The sequence below is a fragment of the Copidosoma floridanum genome, unplaced genomic scaffold (assembly GCF_036245765.1).
Source record: "Copidosoma floridanum isolate Cflo_tuat_1 unplaced genomic scaffold, Cflo_Japanese_pri ptg000028l, whole genome shotgun sequence".
NCBI lineage: Eukaryota > Metazoa > Arthropoda > Insecta > Hymenoptera > Encyrtidae > Copidosoma > Copidosoma floridanum.
The window spans coordinates 30,546-53,848 of record NW_028321905.1 but is presented as its reverse complement, the minus strand read 5'-3'; the positions used below and the strand labels follow the sequence as shown (position 1 = coordinate 53,848).

Here is a 23,303-nt window from a genome sequence, read left to right as displayed (position 1 = left end):
AAAATTCAAACGTATTAACAAGTACTTAATCATATTAAAAAAAACTTTCGAGCCACAATTTGACGCAATGATACATGATCTGAAAAGTGTTTACTTTCTTAAATGTACATCCACGTGGAACCAGCCACCCGGTGCTGCGCTCGCAGCACGTTTTTTCAGGAGAACGGGCTATATTAAACTATCTCACAAGCAACGTAAAATAGATAGAAAAAAATGTAATGACATTAGTTATTTAATTTTGACCAGCTCTTTTTAATGGTGAAATTTGTTTTTTGAAAAAATTTTTTGAGTAATAAAAATCAAGTTTTAAGTTCAGGTCGATTTGTCTCAATGTTTTTTGTTTTTTTTTTTTTACATAGACCAATCAAAAGAGCAACGTATAAGCTACATATCCTCAAATTTTTAGATTGGGAGAGCTAAAGTTATAGAAATAGTTAGTAAATGATGACTACAGCGCGTGGTCTCGTACGTTGCCATGCACACGGAGTGGACTAGTCACTGCGGCTGCTGGGTGATATACTTTTTCATACTCACTTACAATCGAAGAAAGCAAGCTAAGAAAATATCTAAAATATGTAAGCCGATAGATTTTTAGCTGCTTTATTTATTAGTTTGTTTGTTTGTTATTGCTAACTCTTTTTTTTTTTTTTTTTTTTTTTTAAGAAAATTAAATTAGTGTGAAAGGGTAATGTTTCCTAAAATACGGTTCAACTTTACCTATTATTTAACAGTAATAAAAAAAATTATGAAAGAATAAAATCACACAACAAGTAAAATGTAAACTCAAAACTCTATTATTTCTTTTGTTTTTTACCTTTTCTAATGTTTTTATAAGAAACATTTTTTTTTACTATTTTAGATTTTTCATTAGACGTATTTTTACAGCTTTCCTTTTTAATTTATTTTTCATTTCTGACGTATTTTCAGCTGACCTACTAACTTTTTTTTAATGTCAGAAGCAAATGTGATAATTTTAAGGCAGAAAATTTTTTCATTTCAAGCTGGTTTGCTCCTTTCACTGGTATTGCACAGTGTAATGACAGTGTACCTGGAATCGTTTTCAACGATTGAAACCTATGTTTTAATTTTTCTTGAGTTAATACATAACTACTTTTGGACGAAAAAAATAAGCAAAATTTTCTCAATATTCTTTAGCCCAAAAAAGAGATCTAGAGGTGTCAAAATACAAGTGAAGAAATCATTCTCAAGCTGGTTCGTCTTGCAATACTTTTAATGATAGCACCGATACCATCATATGCATTTTTAACGTGAACTATCGCATGAAAGTGCCATTCTGCTTTGACCGAAAAATCTTTATAATGTGAGCACAAATTCATAAATTTGTATTTGTTCTGAAAGTGCCACGCAGCACCGTCGGCAAAATTCATGATTTTTTTAACGATAGGGAATGTTTTCTTTATAAATTTAATAATGATTTCTTGTACACAATAAACCACAACAGTGTCATGAATTTAACTGTTGGAAAAAATAATGATGCTTTTATGTTCACATTTTGAGTTTTAATCCTTCTAATAAATTACTATTATGGCTAGACTGCGTTGGTGATTGTTGTAATAGAACAGTTAAGCGTTATCTTGAGTTACAAAAGCGTTATTTTTAGAGAAGTCCATTGATATAAGAAATTCTGCAGTTAATAAAGAATTTCTTAAATTGTGATGCAAAGTGGCTGGCTGCTTTGCTATGAAAAAATGTGTTTTAAGCTTTATTAAATCTAATAACAAATTTTTAATAAATGATTCAGATGAAGATCTATAAGTAGTATGCAAAGTTTGAAACATCTTTCAATAGCTCCAACTAGTACACAATTTTTGGACCGTAATTTCGCGAACTTGCGAAATTCAATTTTCTTGTCAGGACTTGCATTTTTAAATTTAAGGTATAATTCTGTTAAGTTATACAGCACGAGTCTTTTCGCAAAAACGTGTTGCTGCCATCCTTTTATTTAAAACAAATATTGTCTTTCATTCTAGAAATTATCCGACTATTATCATCATTTTCGTTGAATACTCTCACTAATTCTAATTAATTATCAGCTAATTCATTGGTTGGTTTACTTCTGCCTAATAAAGAATCATTCAACAGCTTACTTTGCTTTGACGTACACTCCAAAGTGAAGGCAATAATTAACTGAGTAAAAATTTTTCATTCATTGAAATATTCTCAGCTCGTAGCTCTTTTTTCAAATTTTTCACTACTTGAAATTAGCTATCGGTAATACATTATCGAGGATTCGTGTTTTTTCAACATTACAAATGTACGCAATCTAGGGTAGCGTGGGAAAAAATTTACTCACAGATTCAGGTACAGCCCTCATATTTGGTAAATGCTTAACACCGTATTCGTACGGATCAAAACAACGTTTAAAACTCATACAGATAGCTCAATGCAATAACGAACACCAATAAAAAAGACGTTTTATTTCGATTCTTCCAGCACTTGTACTTTAAAAACTATGCACTGCATAACTTAATACTTACACAATTACTTTTAATAATTTCTTTGAAACTTGCAAAAGTAAATATAGTTAATTTAAATTTAATACACCATTTAATTGAAGGTTGAGTTGCTGTAAGGAAACAAAAAAAATTACAAGAGGTAATTCATATGACTTTTGAACAGAATAAAACGATAATTGCAAATCAAAATAGATAGAATACGAGTAAATTTGTCACGAAAACAATAACAAAAACAACAGAAGTTAAAAAGAATATACTTGTATGTCTGAATTTAACGCATCTCTTTTCGTCAGCTAATTGCCATATAGCGGACTGAAAAAAACCTGTACTTAAGAGCAAATTTTTTAAATTCAACTCTAAATTTACAACCATTTTTTCTAATTAAAAAAAAAGAGTTAGCGATAAAAAACAAACAAATTATTAACTAAAGCAGCTAAAAATCTATAGGTTAAGGTACATGTTTTCAATATTTATTTAGCTTGCTTTCTTCAATTACAAGCAAGTATAAAAAAGTGTATCACCCAGCAGCCGCATTGGCTAGTCCGCTCCGTGTGCACGACAGCACGTAAGACCACACGCCTTAGTCTTTATTTACTTACTATTTCTACACCTATAGCTCACTTACTCTGAAAATTCGAGGGGATGTAGTTTATTATTTGCTTTTCTGATTTGTCTATGTAACAAAAAAAAAAAAAAAAAAAAAAAAAGGAAAGATACTTTGAAAAAAATTGACTCGAACTTAAAACTTTTTTTTCATTACTAAAAAATTTTTTTCAGAAAAAACCAATGTTACCATCAGTAAGAACATGTACAAATCTATCGATTTATATTTTTTTTTCTATTTATTTTCCATTTCCTGTGAGCGGGCTTAATAGAACGCGTTCTACTGAAAAAACATGCTGCGACAGCGACGTAAACGTGCTTATGTACAATATACTTAATACTTACTGATTATGAATTTCCATAAGCTCTCATAAATAACTTCCTTTCAATTCTGAGGAGATACGAGTAAATAAATGATCGTAATAATTTATTTCAGTGTAAGAATGCAATGCACGAACCGTAAAGCAGTCAATGCGAGATTCCCGAATCCCCATCCAGAGTACTTAATATCTGCATGTAATTTTAATACCAGACATTACTTTCACTATCTTGTGTTACTTGGATCACTGCATCTTTGCTATCGGAGCACAATATTACCATTGTCTCGTATTTTTCTAGAGATGTTAATAGAATCTTAATTGTCTTGTAATTTTGAAAGCCAATTGTATTTAATATGCAGCTAGTAAAATTAATATGCTGAGCATATTTCTTACTTTTATCTATGCTCAGTACACAAATTTTGATAGCGGATAGTCATATAAACATATTACTAGTAAAATGACGATGCTTCAGACAGTTGTTAAAATCAGATATTATAAACGCTGAATAGTAAAAAAAGTTACTACCCTCCAGTAATTTTACTACTGCATTTTTTACAGTATACATTATTCAGAATGGAACGATCATAAGTTTCGGACCCATGTCTGGATGGATCAATTTAACTATTTACTATGAAAAAATCTCGTTGTGGTGGCGCCATTAATGCTATAAAAGTAAAAGACCTACTTCCAAATGGATATTGAAAGCGGGCGAAAACTGAGACCAAGCTTGGCTGTCACGGCTACAGATTGGCACCTAACCTGCTCTACAGTGGGTTTATAATACGGCGCTGATTAGGGCGCAGCCTGTCCTGACTTGGCATTACAAACCTCCTTGCGGCAAGGCTTCATTGCTTGAATTGGCTTATGCACTTTAGATTGGCAACTTACTTTTAGTTCTACTTGGGCTGTTTTTATACTGGAAAATTTGGAACTGAGCTCTGGCATAAGTGGTACCACCTAAGGGTTAAATATCACTCTGTAAAGTATGATGGGTGAATCCAGTCTGGATCAGGCATGTAATTAGTTTCCAAGTAATTATTTAAATACCATGAAATAAAATTTATTTGATTTGTTGCTTGGATTGAATGCTTCGATGTTTTGGTCATTTGATTAATCAACCATAATTTTTTTGAGAAAACACAATAAAATAAAATAATAAAGTACTATTAATAATGCTTACTAAGGCCATGATCATATGGAGCATGTAATCCACAATACGGAACAACTTAAGCCTATGAGAATAAGAGGTCTCTTCCGTGCTACTCTCGTGTACCTCTCTTTCACTCGCATGTGCTGAAGTGGTTCTGTATTGCAGATTGCGTGCTCCATGTAATCGCACCCTCATTCTTACAAATATCATAGATCCAGACTGGATTATAATCACACAGAATGACTGAGGTTGTTTCTATACGGGTAACTGCGTATGATGATGGACAGAATATGCTAGGTAAAAGAATAATACTAGGCAATATTATTTCATCTTTTGTAATAAATATAATGCTTTATATAGTATATTGTAATACGAAATATTTATAAGCAATATACGTTACTTTTTAAAGTATAAAAATCACATGACTCATAATTTAAAACTGAAAACAAAGTAGTATTAAATCACATAACTCTTACTTAAAGATAGAATGTGTGAGGTTAGCGGACAAAACACGCAGACAGGCAAAGTCCCACTAGTGTACATATATATAACTCTTATCTGAATTTAAATCACTCTTGAATTTTTTTAAATAGTATTTGTTTTTTCAAAGATTACAAAAATTGAAACATTTACTTTTCTTGTATTATACCAATTTTAAGTTATACAAACATACATGAAAAACTTTGAACAAAAATTTTGGAGAAGCATTCAAACTTTTTTTATAGTAAATACATATTCAAATATTTTGTTCTCTACTACACTTGATGTAATTATTGATTCAACATATAAATATAGTGATGGAGCTAGTGTTAACGTAAGTCACATTTGACAAATGAAGATTTATAGTATTAAATACTTAAGATGGTAAATATTTATAAATTAATTTTTTTACTGGAAGAAATTTAATCCAAAATCTTAGAAATAAGCTGAAACTATAAGCTGATTATTGAAGTAATTAATAAAACTTTCTATGAGCCAAAAGAAAAAGAAAAAAAAATCTTGTTAAAAATGACCCTTCTCATCAATTATATAGTGTAGTTATATACACATAAGTTTTATTCTAAAAGCTTGACTGTTTTAGTCATTTGAATAATACTATTTTTAGAATTCTGTTGAGTTTTCAACAAATTATAAATTTTATTTTGGAGATGGCAGAAATGGATTTAAAAGAGATTATTTAAATGAGAGAAATGGTCAGCGTTGGCCCCGATGGTCAAAAATTTGATGCCGACCTTCAGAGCGCTTCTTTATCAGCACCACCGCCAGCCAAGCTGTGAACTATCTCTGATATACACATATGCATACATCTATATATAATTTACAGCGATAGTTCACAGCTTGGCCGGTGGTGGCGCTGATAAAGACACGCTCTGAAAGTTGCGGTCGGCATCAAACTTTTAACCATCGCGGCCAACGCTGGAAAGGGCAACAAATAAGTGGAGGGGGAGCTGTGAGGGAGTGGAGAGGAGCAGGGACAGTTTGCTTGGATATAATTAAATTAAAAATTACATGAAAATAGGCAAATAACTACGTAAATTATGGGGAGCTAAAGTAGTAATTGTATGTTGATGCCAAGCGTTTGTGTACGGGCACTTTTATATAGTAGCTTAAAAAACTTTGTAGAGGCAATTGTTAAACAAAACCTCACAAAAATGTACATTAAAAAGGTAAATAATGTAAAAAATGCTATTATAAATACGTGACAATGTATTATTTTATAGTGTCTATTTATTTAACGTAAGTAAGAAAGGGGTCAATAAATATGTATCTTACGAGTAACTTATGCGGATAAAAAAATTGCAAAAATAACAAAAATTTATAACGCAGTCAATTAGTAATGGTAATGATACATAAATAGGTAAACTTCGCTGAATGTTACTCCCATGTTCTACATACAACAAGGCAGCATTTACGTTAATATATTACAAGATAACTTGTCTCCCTCGCAGATCATTTTTTCCGAGTATTTCTGAAAAATTGCATAGTCTTCTAAGTCTGGTTCAATTTTGACATACTTTTTTTCATACTTACTAATCATTTATATCATTTCTTAAAGCTTTGTAAAACAAAATTTGAACTTGTTCAGAAAGTTTAAAAGTTATAGCATAATCTGTTAATGGGGGTTAGCAAACAATGCACACAGAGAAGTAAAGCCATACAAGTATACATTTCTCAATATTATTAACTCATTTCGTCATCACCGCTGCCACTGCCTTCACCGTGTACAAGAATTAACAATTTGCGGAGGTAAAGCGAAACAAAAGAACAGAAAGAACATAATATATATACTAAAACCATTACGCTCCATATGACCCCGCTCTTATTTGAATATTCTTGAGGTTGGCTGAAGTTGACCCAATAGTCTTTAATACGTTAGGAACTCATTTCGCCAATGTCGTTGCCACCGCCGATGTTGTGTACAAAAGCATCAGTGTACATCAGTTTCTTATAGTTATTAGGTGACAGAAACGGTGGAAATTTCTCTCTATTAATGTTCCTTATTTTTGCGAGCCATCGTATAGAGCCCTGATGAATCACAAAAATTTATTATTTTAACTTTGTCTGTACCAATCTGTATGTCATCTTAATAGTCATAGGTAATCATTTTAATATCCATAGAAGTATTCACTGCTCTGCTTAACTTGCTAACTCTTAACTTATTAAAAAAGGTCGTGAGTGAGGAGCAGTAGCTAGATTAGGAATGTTGAATATTGTTAAAAAAAATAAGTGGACTGCAGGTGCGATGCACTAATGAAATGATAAATCGAAAGATTTATCTTGAAATCAACAAAAAACTATAATTTCGACTGAAAAATAAAAACATTTTTACGAAAGAAATAAAATTGAACTACTCTAACATTCGTCGGTTAACTTGGTATAAGTGAACATACGACATGTATAACCACAACCAGTGAATCGTTGATTCTAGTAAAAAAAAAAAAAAAAATCTTTCTTAAATAAACGAAAAGTGGCTCACCAAGCCGGAAACGACGAAAACAACGTCACAAGCAGCAAAAAAAAAGAGAAAGAGAGAGAGAGAGCCCGCACACTAAATAACACGATGTGCACGGAGAAACATATCGAATTTAGTAGAAGAAACGAAGATCTCATACTAGTATTGCGCAGGTATCAGTCCGTCGGCAAAGTAAGACTAACGCGAGATGTCACCACATTGAGAGGCACAAGCACTCATGAAACCAGGGCAGCGAGACTACTCGTATTTGCATGTATATAGGCGTTTAAGCTTAAGCAGTGTAAAAAACTATAGCTAGAGAACTACTACATTCGTAATACACGACAATTCCCCATTGCCACCCTACTGTCGGAGCAAAGTGACAATGCATCTTAGACTTGCTATTAACTTGGTGTTACGATTGAATTCTCACATAACCAAGAACATAAGGTCGAATTAATTTATCAAGATATTCGGTACAAATGTATTGTTCAATCGAAGATCGCTTGCCAATGAATGTACTCAAAGTCATCCCTAAGATAAAAAAAATTTTTTCCGATTTTTTATTTTATTTATTTTTTTCTTTTCGACACATTACTTACAATTAGATAATTTTGTTATTAACAATCACGTACCATTACACAAACAATCTTATATACTTCAATTCCTTATTGACATTACGATACTTTTAATTTTCATATTAAGTTTATGAGGTGCTGAGCCTTTACAGATAATATTTGAAGTTTCTAAGTAAAAATGTATATAAATGTCTGGTTTATCAACACTCCTATTAGTTTCTTGATCTAAGATATGATACAATCTACATCTAATTGTAAAAAAAGTATCTTCATTGTGTAAAGTTAAATAACAGTAGTTTATTGAGTAATTACAGATATTAAATATTTCTGAATGACCTCTAGCAATTTAATAACACTGTGAGCACTGAGTTTGTATATTCTAACTGCAGGAGCACGTCAAAACTTCGGGATTTTATTGATCTTTGTACCTCATCTAAAAGTTGTCTAACACTCATCACACTTCGAAAACAAGAGGTTAATGGCACTACATAACGTTGGGTTGTTCAACTGTGGTATTCAATAATCAATAAGGGGTTCTCTCTGGTTAAATAACTGGCCTAAAGTCCAGCTCCAACTATAGCTTAAGGTCTGGTTTAATGTCTGGATGAATGTATTGGTGAAATTATAGCTAAAACTATGGATAAATGTCTGGCTGCATGACTGGATTGATGTCCGGCTTTGTACACTTTGAATATTAAATTGTATAATTTTTTCTTCAAGCTTTGACAACACAGTGCATTAGAAAAATAGTTGTATTTATTAAATAGTAAAAAATATATCTACAAACACAATGCTGGGCCTCTGACTCCGAACTTTATAAATTGTTTTTTCTGTATAGGTTGCAAATGCAGTGAAACTCTACATTGTAATGAAATAATTATTTTTCAAAGCCGAAAAAATTTAGCTCTGCTAATTCACATAAGTTTATAGGCATTTAATATTGTGTGTTGTAAATGTGAAACGAACTTTTGACGTTGTACACGAATGATTAGAGATGGTTGCATGAGTATGCTCATGTGCATGTAGGTGATTGCGACGTAACTGACTGAGACAATGCTGTGAGTACATATATATTCTTGTACACAGTAAAAATGCAGTAAATAAAATGGTCAGATTTTATCAACAAAATGACATACTGTCTCCTTTATCGATGAAAGTCAAGATTCAAAGATGTTTTTATCAAGTGTTGCCTTTTAATTATTTCAGTTTCTGGTTCTCGCTATGTACTCATCACATTTCGAAAACAAGACTGCGTGAGTTGCTGGCACTATATAACGTTGGTTTGTTAAACTGTAATATACAAGTAATTATTTGGCAGTGCCCGTCTGGCTAAAGGTCTTGCTCGAAGTCTGGCCGAATGTTTGGCAAGTAAGGTTCCTTCGCTTCAACTTTTAGGCGAAATACAGTTGATACTAAGCGTTACATACTTACGCTGCTTTATGCAAAAATTAATATGCTTATAATTTCACTAACAACAATTAAGAAAATAATTGCAGGGACTAGACGCGTGGGGCCTCGACCGGGGGCGAGGAAACGCGAAAATGCCCGAATACAGGCATCGGTTTCGGCGGCTCGCCACAGGGAAAGGGAAAAGCAGGGAGAGGCTAGAGAGAAAAGACGGGAGTGGCATTCAGAGGAAGAGTTCCTCATGAACCGGACCTAATCGGTCGAGTGGTTGAAGGGTGCTCAGCAACTGCAGGCTTTCTTCTCTGGGTCCTTTTCGGGGACAAGGCCTTCTTCATCCCAAGCCCCTCGCCTCTGCCTGTTTTTTTTTCCCGGTTTGCGTGAGTAAAAAGGGGGCTATTTAATAGGCAATTGAAAGGAGTTCGCGAATTATCATTACGATAATTCCTCGCCGCAGAAGCAATAAATCCCTTGTGGTGGCTTCGTAGGCGCACTTATCTCTCTTTGCTGACTAACTAGCCTACCTCCTTCTTTTTGAAGTTCATTTCTTCTGTTGTTTTTATATACCGTGCTCCCGTGTTGCTAGCCGATGTATCCCGTTGATTCTGCAAGGAGCCCACGATTGTACTCCTTATGTTTTTATTATATTATATCTGAGAAATTGTTGAGTCCCATAGAGTATAGAGTGTAAGGGATTTCGGTTATTAGTTACAACTATTATTTTGCGTTCTATGGTGATTAACCCAAAAATAAAAACGAAAGTCTGAAGTTCGTCATTGAACTAATTAAAATTATGATTTATTGATATTAGAGCCACGTCAATCGTAAATATTGTGTAAGTATCACTTCGGATTTATTAGCCAAAAACCAAATTTTGATATATTAGACAGGGATTTTCGGTGAAAATTTTACATGAAAACGGTATTCGCTCATACCTCAAACTTTTTCGACGAACTAAATGAATAAATAAAAGCAAGAATAAGCCCAGGAAATGTAGTAACAGTTAAGAAACAGCTGAAAAATTTCAAAGAAATACAGCATTAATTTTGTAAGTCCTGTTACGGTAAATAGTCTATTGGTTTACTAAGCGGAGGTCTTTTGTTATCCCGGTAAATAATTAGTAATATTATTTCAATTCTAGTACGAGTTTTTCACTCAGATATCAGCTTAGTAATAATTTTTTTATCAAAATGAATACCTTTCCAAGTAAGCCAATATTCTTTACCACTAACAACGCATCATATGGATCGCGGTATATCTCAGAGGGGGTTTTATTATTATAGAAACTAGCTCTATGTAAGTAAGGGCAAAGCTTTTCGCTGCAGCGTTGTATTGCAGAACTTTCTCCGTTCCTCAAATATTTCTGGTGGTCTGCCTTCGATCTTGTATACAAATTACACAGAATGAAGTACAAAATTAATCATACAAAGACAACACAACGGGAAGCAGTTTTTTGTTAAGACGCTCCTAGGGGTCAAAATGAAACAATGCTTATTAACATTGTAATGTTAAAAGTTATTTTATCTCTGTTTGAACTAGATCTTCAAGTTGTTAGATATGCATCAAAACTTTAAATATACGTTTAATATCCCAAAACAAACAATAAATGTTATGTAGGTTTTTTCCTGATTTCTATTATAGCCCTGCAATATTCATGTTTGGAAACTCTTTTATTAATTTAGTTATAAATCCGTTTATGCACTAGCAAAGTATCTTGATAAATTTCATAAAAATATTATGTAATTGACTTTAATAGATTTTTCTGTGATAAAACTTACCAGGCATATTGACATTATGATCCAGATTACATGTCATTCCAGATATAACAGAGTTGCTACTAGATAATGTTGATGATGCCTGAGTAGAACTTTGCAAAGGATAAACCGTTCCAATTTGCGGAGCTGGTATTATGTGGTTATGCATTGAACAAGATTGCTGAGTTGTATGTGTATGTACTGGAAGTGTGCTATATCCAGGGCCTCTTTCTCTTCTAGGATGCCCTAAAGGGTAGTTAGGTGCATAATGGCTCGGTACTTGAGGAGGAGCCACGGCAGGAGGTGTCCGATACTCTTTGGAACCTTTACTTAATGTACCTAAAAAATGCGTGCAATATATGAGTATAGATACTCTTGCAAAACATGTACAAAAAATAGCTTTAAGACAGTGCCTGTAGTAAATACCTTTATAAAATAAAGCGTCAAGCAAATGCATATATTAAACAAAAGGTTTGAATACATGTTACAAAAAAAAACTTACTTTGTCAAAAATTTCTATTCCATGCTAACAGTGAGAGATTTTCTCAGAGATTTTAGCAGTATAAAAACGTGGTAATCGTGTTCACGCAAATTATTATTTTTTAAATATTTTTTTCGTACTATTCTTTAGAACTAAGGATTTATAAATCATTATTAAAGAATTTCTCTCCTACAACAACCCTACCCAACTGTCACCCACCGATCAGAATAAAACTTTGCACATTGATATAATACTAAAAAATATTCAACCCGTATTTTTTTATTTTTTCGGAATCCACTTTTTAGGTATAGAAACCACCCCTAATAAACCCCTACGTGGCTAACCCACGTAACTATGGGTAGAGTGAGTTTATTCGACTGCTTTTCTATCAGAACATTACAATCTTGACCACAGATAGGCTAACCTACCTCAACCCTAATATATCACATCCCCACAAACCGTTACAACCCTTATAAACTACCCCTAATAACCCCTAAGCAGCCTAACCTACGTAACTCTGGGTAGAGTGAGTTCATTCGACTGCTTTTCAATCAAAACTTTACGATCTTGACCACAGATAGTCTAATCTATGTTAACCCTAATATAGATTATTCCTACAAACCGACACAACCCTAATAAACTACCCCTAATAACCCCTATGCAGCCTAACCCACGTAACTCTGGCTAGAGCTAGTTTAATTACTTCTTTATGTACAAAAAAATTAATTTATTGATTTTAAACAGTTTATAACACTCTTACCACAATCTTTTTTATCTCACCAGATATTCAACCGTTAAAAACCACTTTTACCAACGCCCAAATAGGCTAATCTATCTAATAATTTTTTTAACCCACGTTTAGCGTCATCCAGGAAGAACGACGAGGATGGAGTAGGTGTTTGTTTCCTTTGGGGTGCTAGATTGTCGTGAGTCCCCTTGCCTCTTACGTACTTTAGCATTTACTTTAACCCATCCTAACTACAATCTTATGTTGATTGACTATACCTCTTTATCGCTTCTACATACAGTAACTCATTATACTGACTTGTAAGTGGTAGAAACTACCCTTGCATGACAATAAAGGCGGAAATCTTAATATTCTTAAAATTAAATGAAGATTTATGTGTACTTATTATCTAAACTCACCCTCTCAAGTCTGCTCACATATTTCTCTAAATCTTAAAGAATCCTATCATCCTAAATCTTGTAAGCCAACGTCTTACTCTAATAAAGACCACTTAACTAATCTAATTTAGCGCTTTCATCTTAATTGTCACAATCGTACGTTAATCAACCAAATCTTCGTATCACTTTTACAAAAGCTGATCTCATCTCACCCTCTTACCTATCCTCTATCAGCTCTGAAGGGGTAAAAAAATATCCCTGAAATATAGTGGATTGTATTACAGGACACGCGTGTGGCACGAAGTCCCTTTCATTTGCAGGATCATCATATTAATCATTTACATGATCGGCTTTCGTTATTCCCACCCTCCCTTTTATTTCAATTTGATTATTGATGCAATAAATAACTATATTCGTAAATTCATTTGCAATATACATACATATTTATCAATTTTTATTTTTAAAGATTGTGTTAAGCATACAAAAAAAATGTGTGGGTCTCGGGACACCCAGCAGAAGTAATACTTTGATATGATGTGTTGCGGAATCCAATGATATCTTAATTATATAGTGCAAGATATGTCAATTTATTGATTTTGATTTTAGAATCATATGAACTAATTGTTCGAAGAGTTAAGTAAAGTAAAATAAAAAAATAATTCGCTTTTTGTGTCTCTTGATTTTATTTTCCCTTTAGCAAACCCGTAAACATTTTTGTGTTTAGCCTATTCTCTCACTTTTTTTTGCTTTTTCCTAACGTTTTCTCGCAACCTTACAATTTTTTTCGGCTAGTTCCCCACGCTGAACCCGGCATAAAGAACTTCGTCCACACCGATTACAGACCACTGAATTAGTCCAATTTAAATACTTTTTATTTAAACAACACTAATATTATGGAAATCAATCAAACTATCTAATAGCTCTAATATTAGCAAACAATCTTTTTATCCTATATCTACCCTTTTTCTCAACCAACTCACCTATTATATATTGCCCATCTTAATTAACTAACCAATTTTTTTTTTTACGCTCTCCCAAACCAACTGAATATTCTTACCGTCATCAATACTAACCCTAGTATAGAACAGCTCTATCTTTTACAATCCTCTAACCAACTCTTATTCTAATAGTAAGTAAACTAATTATTAAATGAACATAAAACTGGTAGTTCACAATGAGTGTAATGCAAATAAATAAATTATAAAATTTTGTATCTATTCTAGCACTCTTATTACATGGTCGTTGAAACATAATGAGATACCCTGCTAATTTTTTACCTAATAAAAAAAAAGCTCTTCAAAAAAGGTTTTATTTTTACTAAATTCATGCTTAAACATGTTTGTACTTTAAGAATGTTCATCATTTGCATTCGCATACATCAATAATGTTTAAAATAAAAGTCATTGATTAAGCTTGCTCATCTTCATATTATATTTTTCACTAATTTTTTTCCATTCCCAAATCAAAAGTTAAATTTTAAAATAGTAGTAATAAAAGCTTGTTTTTTATTAAAATGATAATTTATAAATTCATAATGCTGATGAATCCAAAAAAAATTCTAACTGTGCTACATTCTGCCTTTGATGGCTCTGAATGCAATATCAAATCAAGAAAAACTCTGAAGAACGATCTTTTGCTTTTAATCTAGCAGATATTGTAAAGACATGTTCCGATTTCTCATTACTTATCGAGACTAATGAGACTTTATCCTATAATGAAGAAAGCGTCACGGCTGAAGCAGTAGAGGTTGATGATGATCCTCAGGTAGGTGAAGAATCTTATGATCCTGATGAAAATGATACAAATCTGTTATCAAAAAATGGTATAGACTTGGATTATAAGATAAAAGTGGTCACTTAGGGGCATTCAGGTAAGAAAAAAAGAAGAAGCCTTGAATCTGTGCAAAGTAAATTTGTAAAAGTCAAACATCGAAAACTGCTGTACAGATGGGAGCAACAAATCGAAACAAAAGGATCAAAATCAGAAAAACTAATGAAAACTTTCAAGTACATTTGAGATGGATTGGATAGTGATTTTAATAAATGTTTACCAATTTACGACGCAGATTTAAAAAAGTGGGGACTCGAAGCTAGACAAATTGCACAGTTATCCTCTCAATCGTTTAAGGCTTCATCAAAATGGATACATAACTTTAAAGTGAAGCATGGAATAGTCTCTAGAAAAATCAATAAGTTTGTCACTGCTGCGCAATTGACAAATATTTCTGAATTGTCAAAGTCAGCTTCGAAATTCGTAGAAAAAATTAGCAAAGATGCAGAAAATGTTTATAACTCTGATCAATCGGGATTCAATTTAAAAGCTCATGCTGGCCAAAAGTTGTCAAGGGGTTACTAAAAGTAGAAAGACTTGCTCAATCAATTAACTCATTAATCCATAGTTATACGGTACAACCAATTGTTTCAGCTGATGGTAAACTACATTCTCTCTTACTAATAGTCTTGCAAGACACTTATAGCCCATTTTGGACCAATCGTAAAAAAAAATGTATAGAGCAAATAATATTTTTATTTGCCCTTCTAATTCTGGTAAATTACCATCTCAAATGGCCGCAAAATGGTTTGAACAAGTAGTTTTATCTTTTACTGGTAAGAATTCTTCACTGTTATTGGATTCTTGGTCAGGACAAACCGAAAAAGTATTTGAAAAGACAGATAAAGGAAATGAAACTGTTCAAATACAAACTAAACCCGCTGGAACGACTGGTATGATTCAACCGTTAGACGTGTATGGCTTTAGACCGTGGAAAAATTCAGTAAAATGCTTTTCTGATATAGTATTATTGAACGATATCAAAATAAATCTACATTTGCGAAAAAGTATTTTAAAATTATAGTCATTAACACACTATCAGTTTTCAGCACCTAGATTTATAAACATGTCTCAACACGAATGGTGGACATGTGACTACGTAACAGAAAGACCGGATACATTTAAAACTCCTATACAATACCGCTTTCAGAATATTGATGAAGAATGTACACTGTGCAGCCAATTTTTGATTATTAAATGCGCTTGGTGTTCGATAAATTTAAAAATACAGCATTTTATTGCTATTAATGAAGACAACTCACCTCACTATTGTAATAAACTTGCATAATACATGGCATCCATTCATACAACAACATTTGTCAGGGCTGTAAAACGTGAGAGGCAAAAGGGACTTACGATGATCAAGCACCCCGACGTAAGAGACAAGGGAACTCACGATAATCAAGCACCCCGACGTGAGAGGCAAGGGGACTCACGATAATCCAGCACCCCGACATGAGAGACAAGAGGACTCGCGATAGTTAAGCACCCCAAAGGGAACAGACACCTACTACGTCCTCGTCGTTGTTCCTGGATAACGATAAACGTAGGTTAAAAAAATAGTTAGATAGGTTAGCCGATTTGGGCGTTGGTAAGAGTGATTTTTAACGGTTTAATATCATGTGGAGATTAAAGTAATTATGGTGAGAATGTTATAAACTATTTGAAATCAACAAATTCATTTTTTTGAACACAAGAAAATGATATAACTAGCTCTACCCAGAGTTACGTGGATTAGGCTGCTTAGGGGTCATTAGGGGTGGTCTATAAGGGTTGAAATAGTTTGTGGGGATGAGGTATATTAGAGTTGAGGTAGGTTAGCCTATATGTGGTCAAGATCGTAATATTCTGATAGAAAAGCAGTCGAATAAACTGACTCCACCCAGAGTTACGTGAGTTAGCCTACTTAGGGGATTTTAGGGGTGGTTTCTACCCCTAAAAATTGGATTCCGGAAAAATAAAAAAACACGGGTTCCATATTTTTTAGTGTTATATCGATGTGCAAAGTTTCATTCTGATTGGTGAGTGACAGTTGAGTAGGGTTACTTGTAAGATTGATTTACTAATTAATTAAAAGTATAAAAATAGAATAAATTATTTTTTAACAATTGCATGTCCGTAACAGTATGTAAATGCATGCATCACATATAATATAGCGACAGCTATTACTAGTTTTTCTAATGACTATCTTTAAAAATTTTCGATTTTTCTTGGACACAGTTAATATGTACAAGTGTGCACAACCTGATATTCACTTGGCTACAGAGAAATTTTTATTAAATTGACAAGGATATAATTTGCTATATTCCTAATAAAGTTTACGTGATAGGACTCAATTTTTGTGACTTGTAGATTTTGCAATAAATTAAAGGTATTTCGATGAGGTTGTGTTGGAAGTACAGCAAAGTACGTACACATTGTTTCATTCAAATAAATTATTATTTATTTACTGATTATCAACTGGAGATACGAATACTCACAATAAAGTTTAAAAAATTTAGAACAAATAGTCTTACAGATATAAGCCTGAGACAAGTTTACACTTGGTGCAGGTACGAACAGAACTGGAGCGTTATAGTGCACACTTGCACGAGTAACTACAGCTAACTACTGCTATACTATACATCTATACACCTATTCGTAGTGTTAAGCTTACTATACATCTATTCGTAGTGTTAAGCGACAAGTAGCACCACCCCAATGGTTAAAAGCTCAGCCAATTCTATAACTATTCATAAATAAGTGTATTGGATTTCACTGATTACGTACATGAAGGATCCCGTAAATACGTTGAACGACAAAATGTAGCAAATGCAAAGCATATTTTTTAGTGTGCCATAAAATCAAAAAACCTTATACCAAACAGATGTGGTCTGTTTATATTTGAAATCGAATAATTTATTTAGAAAACCACATGAGCTGGAGATTGAAATAAGCCCTCTAAGCTCCAAAAGAAAAAAATGATATTACTGCAACGGTTTTGCCCTACTGGCTTTGGAGAAAGCTGTTAACACATTTTAATAGTCTTTTGTCAATGTATATGGGTTATAAAATGTAATTAATATCTGACACTGAAGGATATTAGTTTTTACACTCGATGTATCATATATTATAATCAAATAACCTTGATAGTAATTGTCCTAAAATGTTCACTGAAAACAAATGTTGAAGTAGTGACATTTTTGGTTATGATACACGCTTTATTCGGTATACTAAGAAAAATAATTTTATTTATATTTGAACTATTATCGCAACTAGAGACACTAGAAGGAAAGCGATAGAGCTTTTGCTTACTCATTTTAAGACGAAAAAATTAGTACTTTTGTTTACTACTGTTCACCACCAATATACTTTCTACTACATACTAAGTAGTAGAACTGGTTCCATTTCCAACCGTCAGGTTGGCGCTACTTGTAGCTTAACACCGCGAATATCAGTAAAACTAATAAAGTCGAAGTTCAATTACAACATCCTCTCTTTAAGATGTGAATTACGAATTTACTTATTTTAAATAAATTTATAAGGACATCAAATCGGTTTTAACAAATAAACTATTACAATTATTCTACAGTATTTATGAATTAAATGATTTATTGATAATTAAATATCTTACAAATAGTATTAAGTCGAATTCAAGTCTAAAACAAAACATGTTTGGACGGCTAGAGTCCAATCAGTCCGAATAATCTCTTTTTGACGCAATTGGGTAGTGATCTTGTCAAAATGTTCTTTTAATTTTGCCTAAATTAATTAAATAAATAATTACATTTTACACGTCGTAGAGCCGAATTTCGAAGTTTTTATAAGAGTAATGTTGATGAAATTATACTGAAATCTAATCATTTTTATTTTTAGAGTGAACAATACATATTATATGAATGTAATGAATTAGAACCAGTAGTTAATTTTAACTTCGAAGTGTACGCAAAGACATTTGTGTCTCCAAAAATAGCTTTTATCTTTCTTTGAGGCGAAATTTTTTTATTATGTTTGCTGATATAAAAATTTAGAAGCATCTTGTAACTGTAACTTTAAAAACTTTAATTTTCCATTACTTATTTCCAGAGCCTACTAAATATCCAGATGGTCATATCTTTCATGTACTCAATCAACCAGATATTATACATGGATTAATATGGCTTAGACTTTAGAATAAGATAAAGAAAAAGTAGATTTGATGCGTTTGAAAAAAATTATCATTACGCATGAAATTATTAAAGACAGAGTAACTAACAAGTAAGTTATCATTATACTTTGAATATTAGACGTTTCTTACGTAATTAATTTCTTACGACAGAATGCTCTCAAGTAACATTTATTATTTTCATAGTCACGATAGCATAAAAACGTGTTCATAGCTACAGACAAAATGCTGCTCCATCTCACTTGAGTCATCAATTTATATTGATGCCGATGATATGATTATAGATAATGCAGACTTACTTAATTACGGGCGTATAAACTCAACACATGTATATACTTTTTATTACATAAGGAGCTGTAGTATTCCAAAGTAGGAGAATAATTGTACCAATCCGTTAGTATACGTATTTGCCCAGGTCTGGCACTGTTCCGTCTCAAAGAAAAAAGCTGAGCCACTGTCAAGCGCGTTGGCACAGACACGCTACCGTTTCAGACCACTACGCTTCCAAAATTGGTAGAGCGTATGCGCCATAGTGTTAGTACTGTACAGTCACCGCTGTCGGTAATGCAGCTGTACTGACGTTCTTTTAGTGTAGGTATTTATTTAAAAAAAAAAAAACTTTAAGCCTGTCATCCTTCGTTAAATGTACCTGGTGTTTGATGGCTATATTAAGTACTGCATATGCAATGTTAGAAAGAATAGTATTTGTTGCATAGAACAAACTGTCTACACAACTTTTTTGTAAGAAACGTTTAGGTGAGATTCAGTTTCAGCTAACGTATTTTTACTCAGATTATTTTTTTTTTATTGAGCCTTTAACAGTGATCTACTCGACTAGTTATCATAGGTGATCTTTGCAAATATACGTTATCCATACCAAATTATTTAAACATCTTGACGATATAATGACTTTGTGACAGAGTTCACATTCTCGTTTCTGCATCTCAAATAATTTTGTTATGAAAAAAACTTAGCTTTACCCAGATATGTCATATCGAATTAACTTTGCCAGTAAGTTTTAATTTCAACTAACTTCTGTGGACAATTCATAGCCAGAATCATATCCTCCACATGCAATAGCGATATCTTAACTTCATCCCCATCTTATTAAGTAAATAGACAAGGCTCTAACAGATATGTCTCAAGTTCTAATTTGTTTTAGTAAGCCACTCGTTCTAACGTTAACAGCTAATTTTTAATCCACGAAGCTATCGTTGCAACTTACAGACTATATTTTTACAAATAGTTTTATTAATATTAATACGTACTAGGATCTCTATATGAATTCCGTTTTTTATTTTACCGTTTAAGAAAGCTATTTTTACTTCAGATGACAGGGGTCCGAGTCAAATTTGTTACAGTTATAACTGTAAATATCTATCTAACCAGGGCTGATCGCGAAACAGAAACATTAATCATGCGAATTGCCATCTTTAAAGTCCCTAATACCAAGTCTAGCTTTGTTTTTGATTCCACCACTTTGACCGACCTTTTTCTCAAAAATCCATCTCGTCTCTAGACTACACAAAGGGATTTAGTGACAGTTAAAGATGGTGCAGTGCTGCTGGCGAAAACAGCGTGCGTGGTAGGGGGGCAAAATAATCCGAGCAGACAGCGAAAAAAGCTGTGCGTGCGCGCACGTGAATTTGAGATGCAAATGCACGCTTTTTTCCACGCAAGCCACTGGAATTTAGATTGAGCGGCTCCAATATAGTTCGACACTTATTTGTAAGTACCTAACTATGAAACTTATACGAACATGTAAAAAGGGTGCCCAATAATTTATAAATACTAAATAAATTATATCAGACAGGAGTATTACGTAGATATATACATATTTTTATCTTTTAAATTAATTATAACGTAAATAGGATAAATAGAAGAATAAGAGCTGTCGTAGCTCAGTTGGATGAGGTGCAAGTCTTGGTTGGCGGAGATACGGCTGCTCAAGTGGCGCGCAGGTTAGAATCTCGGTCAGTACAATTCTTAGAAAAGTTTTTTCAAGAGTTGTTTCCGTCCGATTTTCGTTTCCAAGCCTCGCAGCTAACCCAACGCCATGCCACAGAACAACGCGGGGGTCAAACCCCACGGACGCTCTTGGTAGGTGCGGAACCAGTTGGGGGAGTGAGGGGTCATAGGGGTAGAAAGAGGGAGGTACGCTACCACAAGGCGACCCAGAGGTAAGCTTTGTAGGCGTCTTGTATGGATGCAAATCTCGGGAAAAATTTGCGATGACTAGGGGTGCTAAAGAGGGATAAAAGGGGGTAAATGGGAAGAAAGGGAGGGTGAGGGTTCACGGCATAGTTGGGGGTACTGAGGGCTGGGGACCTAGGATCACAACCCTTCACACTACGGTGGTAGAGGATGCCCGTAAAAATTAACTTGAGTGGTGTACGGGTGGAACTAAAAAAACAAAAAATAAATAAAAAAAATAAAGTAAAATAAAAGAGCAAAAAAGTAACGTTGTTTAAATTTTTATTCAAATTAGATGGTGAAAAATGTACATACATCTCTAAAATAACTCTTCTATTCACGCCGTGTATGTTTAAATACACATTAAATACATGTAGATATCTAAGTAATACGCCTGTCTGATTTACTTTATTTAATGTATATGAATAATTGGGCACCCTTTTTACATATGAGTATAAGTTATATAGTAGGCACTTATAAATAAGTATCAAACTATACCAAAGCCGCTTAGTCGATGTTCCAGTGGCTTGCACGGAAACAAGCGTGCATCTGCAGCTCGAATACACATCACACCGCTTTTTCCGCTGTCTGCGCACGTTGTTTTGCCTCCCTACCACCCACGCTGTTTTCGCTATCAGGACTGCCCCACCTTAAGCTATAACCTAATCTCTCCGTGTACTTGGATTTGTGCCATAGTTTATTCATCGATGGACGGTCTACTATATTCAATACTTTGATTGATGAGGTTTAACTCATCGTTATCAGCTTTTCTCCACAAATCTCTTTCAGAAATTTTCATAGCCCTTTAAAATAAAGACGTATCATAACTAATATTAGCAAGCAAAGCATAGTGCATATCATTACTGTTGCGCATTATTTTGTTATCAACTCGTTTATCTATATCCGTATTAAAGAAGAGTTCAGCATTTTTTTAAGATACTTGGGAAAAAATGTTTTGCGGGGAGGGGTCAAATTATGTTACAATATCTTTATGTAAATACTGCCTTACCGTATGTAGAACACGGAAATAAAATTCAGTACTTATTTTCACATTGTGTTGAGTATCTTTACTGTATTGGAACAAGAATATATTAATTAATTTTTTATTTTAGTTGGTTAAACTTTTTTTTAAATCTTGCTTGCAGATTAAACTTTCGTATTTTTAAATGGGTCTCGCAGTAAGTTCAATAGTCAAGAGTGCTCGTGACGCCACCCACAAATTGTAGCTGGGTTTCACTCATATAATAGAAAGCAGAAAAAAGTAAGAGATATATTTATGTAATAATCAATACAGGCTCAAAGTGTATTTACATTTGCAAAACCAAGCCACAATTAATAGGTGACGATATCAGTGCTTTTCACTCTGGAATTCACTGCTAGTAATGTTTTTGACATGAAAATGAAACTCTAAGTGAGATAAAAATACAGCATAATTTCGGTATTGTCAATATTTTCAAGATCTTTACAATTTTTTGTCTGCGGATAACTCCGGTTATACGTATATTTAACCTTCTCTGCAATCTACGCATTGATCCCCCTGTAACTAAACTATTTTCTTAAATTAAAAAGGACTATGTTGAATGTATAAATAAAGTTAAAATGACATTTAATTAATTATCACTTGAAAATAATATAATAACACTTATAAATAAATAGCAATTTTTATAATATTTACTTTTCAACATACATTTTTGTAATATCTTTTCTTTAATGAAAGGAAGGCACATGAAGAATTTTTGTAATATGGATACGGAAAACAAAAATGCAAGAGGAGTGATTGGGTAAAATACGAATCAATAGATATTTGTCTTTTTTAGAACGAGCACAAAAGAAATTTTCCAGAGAAATGAAAAAGAATTTTTCCTTATTTTAAGAGGGGCTAAGGAGGGAGGAAAAAAGTGGAAAAAATTGTCAGGGGGCGAGGGGGGCTGACATAAAATACAATTAAAGTCATATTACAAAGAAACAGAAGAAATTTTGTTTTATTATGAGGGGGGCCGAAAAGCGATAAGAATAAGGAGGACAAAGGAGAAAATTGTAGACAGCCCTTCTCAGATAACTATATAATATAGGATGTTACATGCACATATTTTCCTATATCATATAGTGATAATTCCAAACAACTCCCCACCTCCCTCAGAGCCTCTCAGCCACCTGCTAGATAAAATAAAATTATATTAGATTTTACCTTATTTTCATTAAGATGAAGATTCGTTTAGCCCTCTCCACTTTCGTCTGCCTACTGTTCGATTTAAAAAAGCCTTTCACAGCCTATCCTCGGCCCTCTTCTA

General features: G+C 33.2%; 1 protein-coding gene across 1 annotated transcript in view; it reads right to left on the bottom strand.

Moving 5' to 3' along the window:
- The window catches only part of LOC106637204 (uncharacterized), a 102,574-nt gene that overhangs the window by 60,857 nt on the left and 18,414 nt on the right, over positions 1-23,303 (bottom strand). The window contains exon 2 of the mRNA XM_089595768.1: positions 11,264-11,578. Coding sequence (XP_089451894.1) covers positions 11,264-11,578 — 315 coding nt within the window. The remainder of the gene's footprint in view (positions 1-11,263; positions 11,579-23,303) is intronic.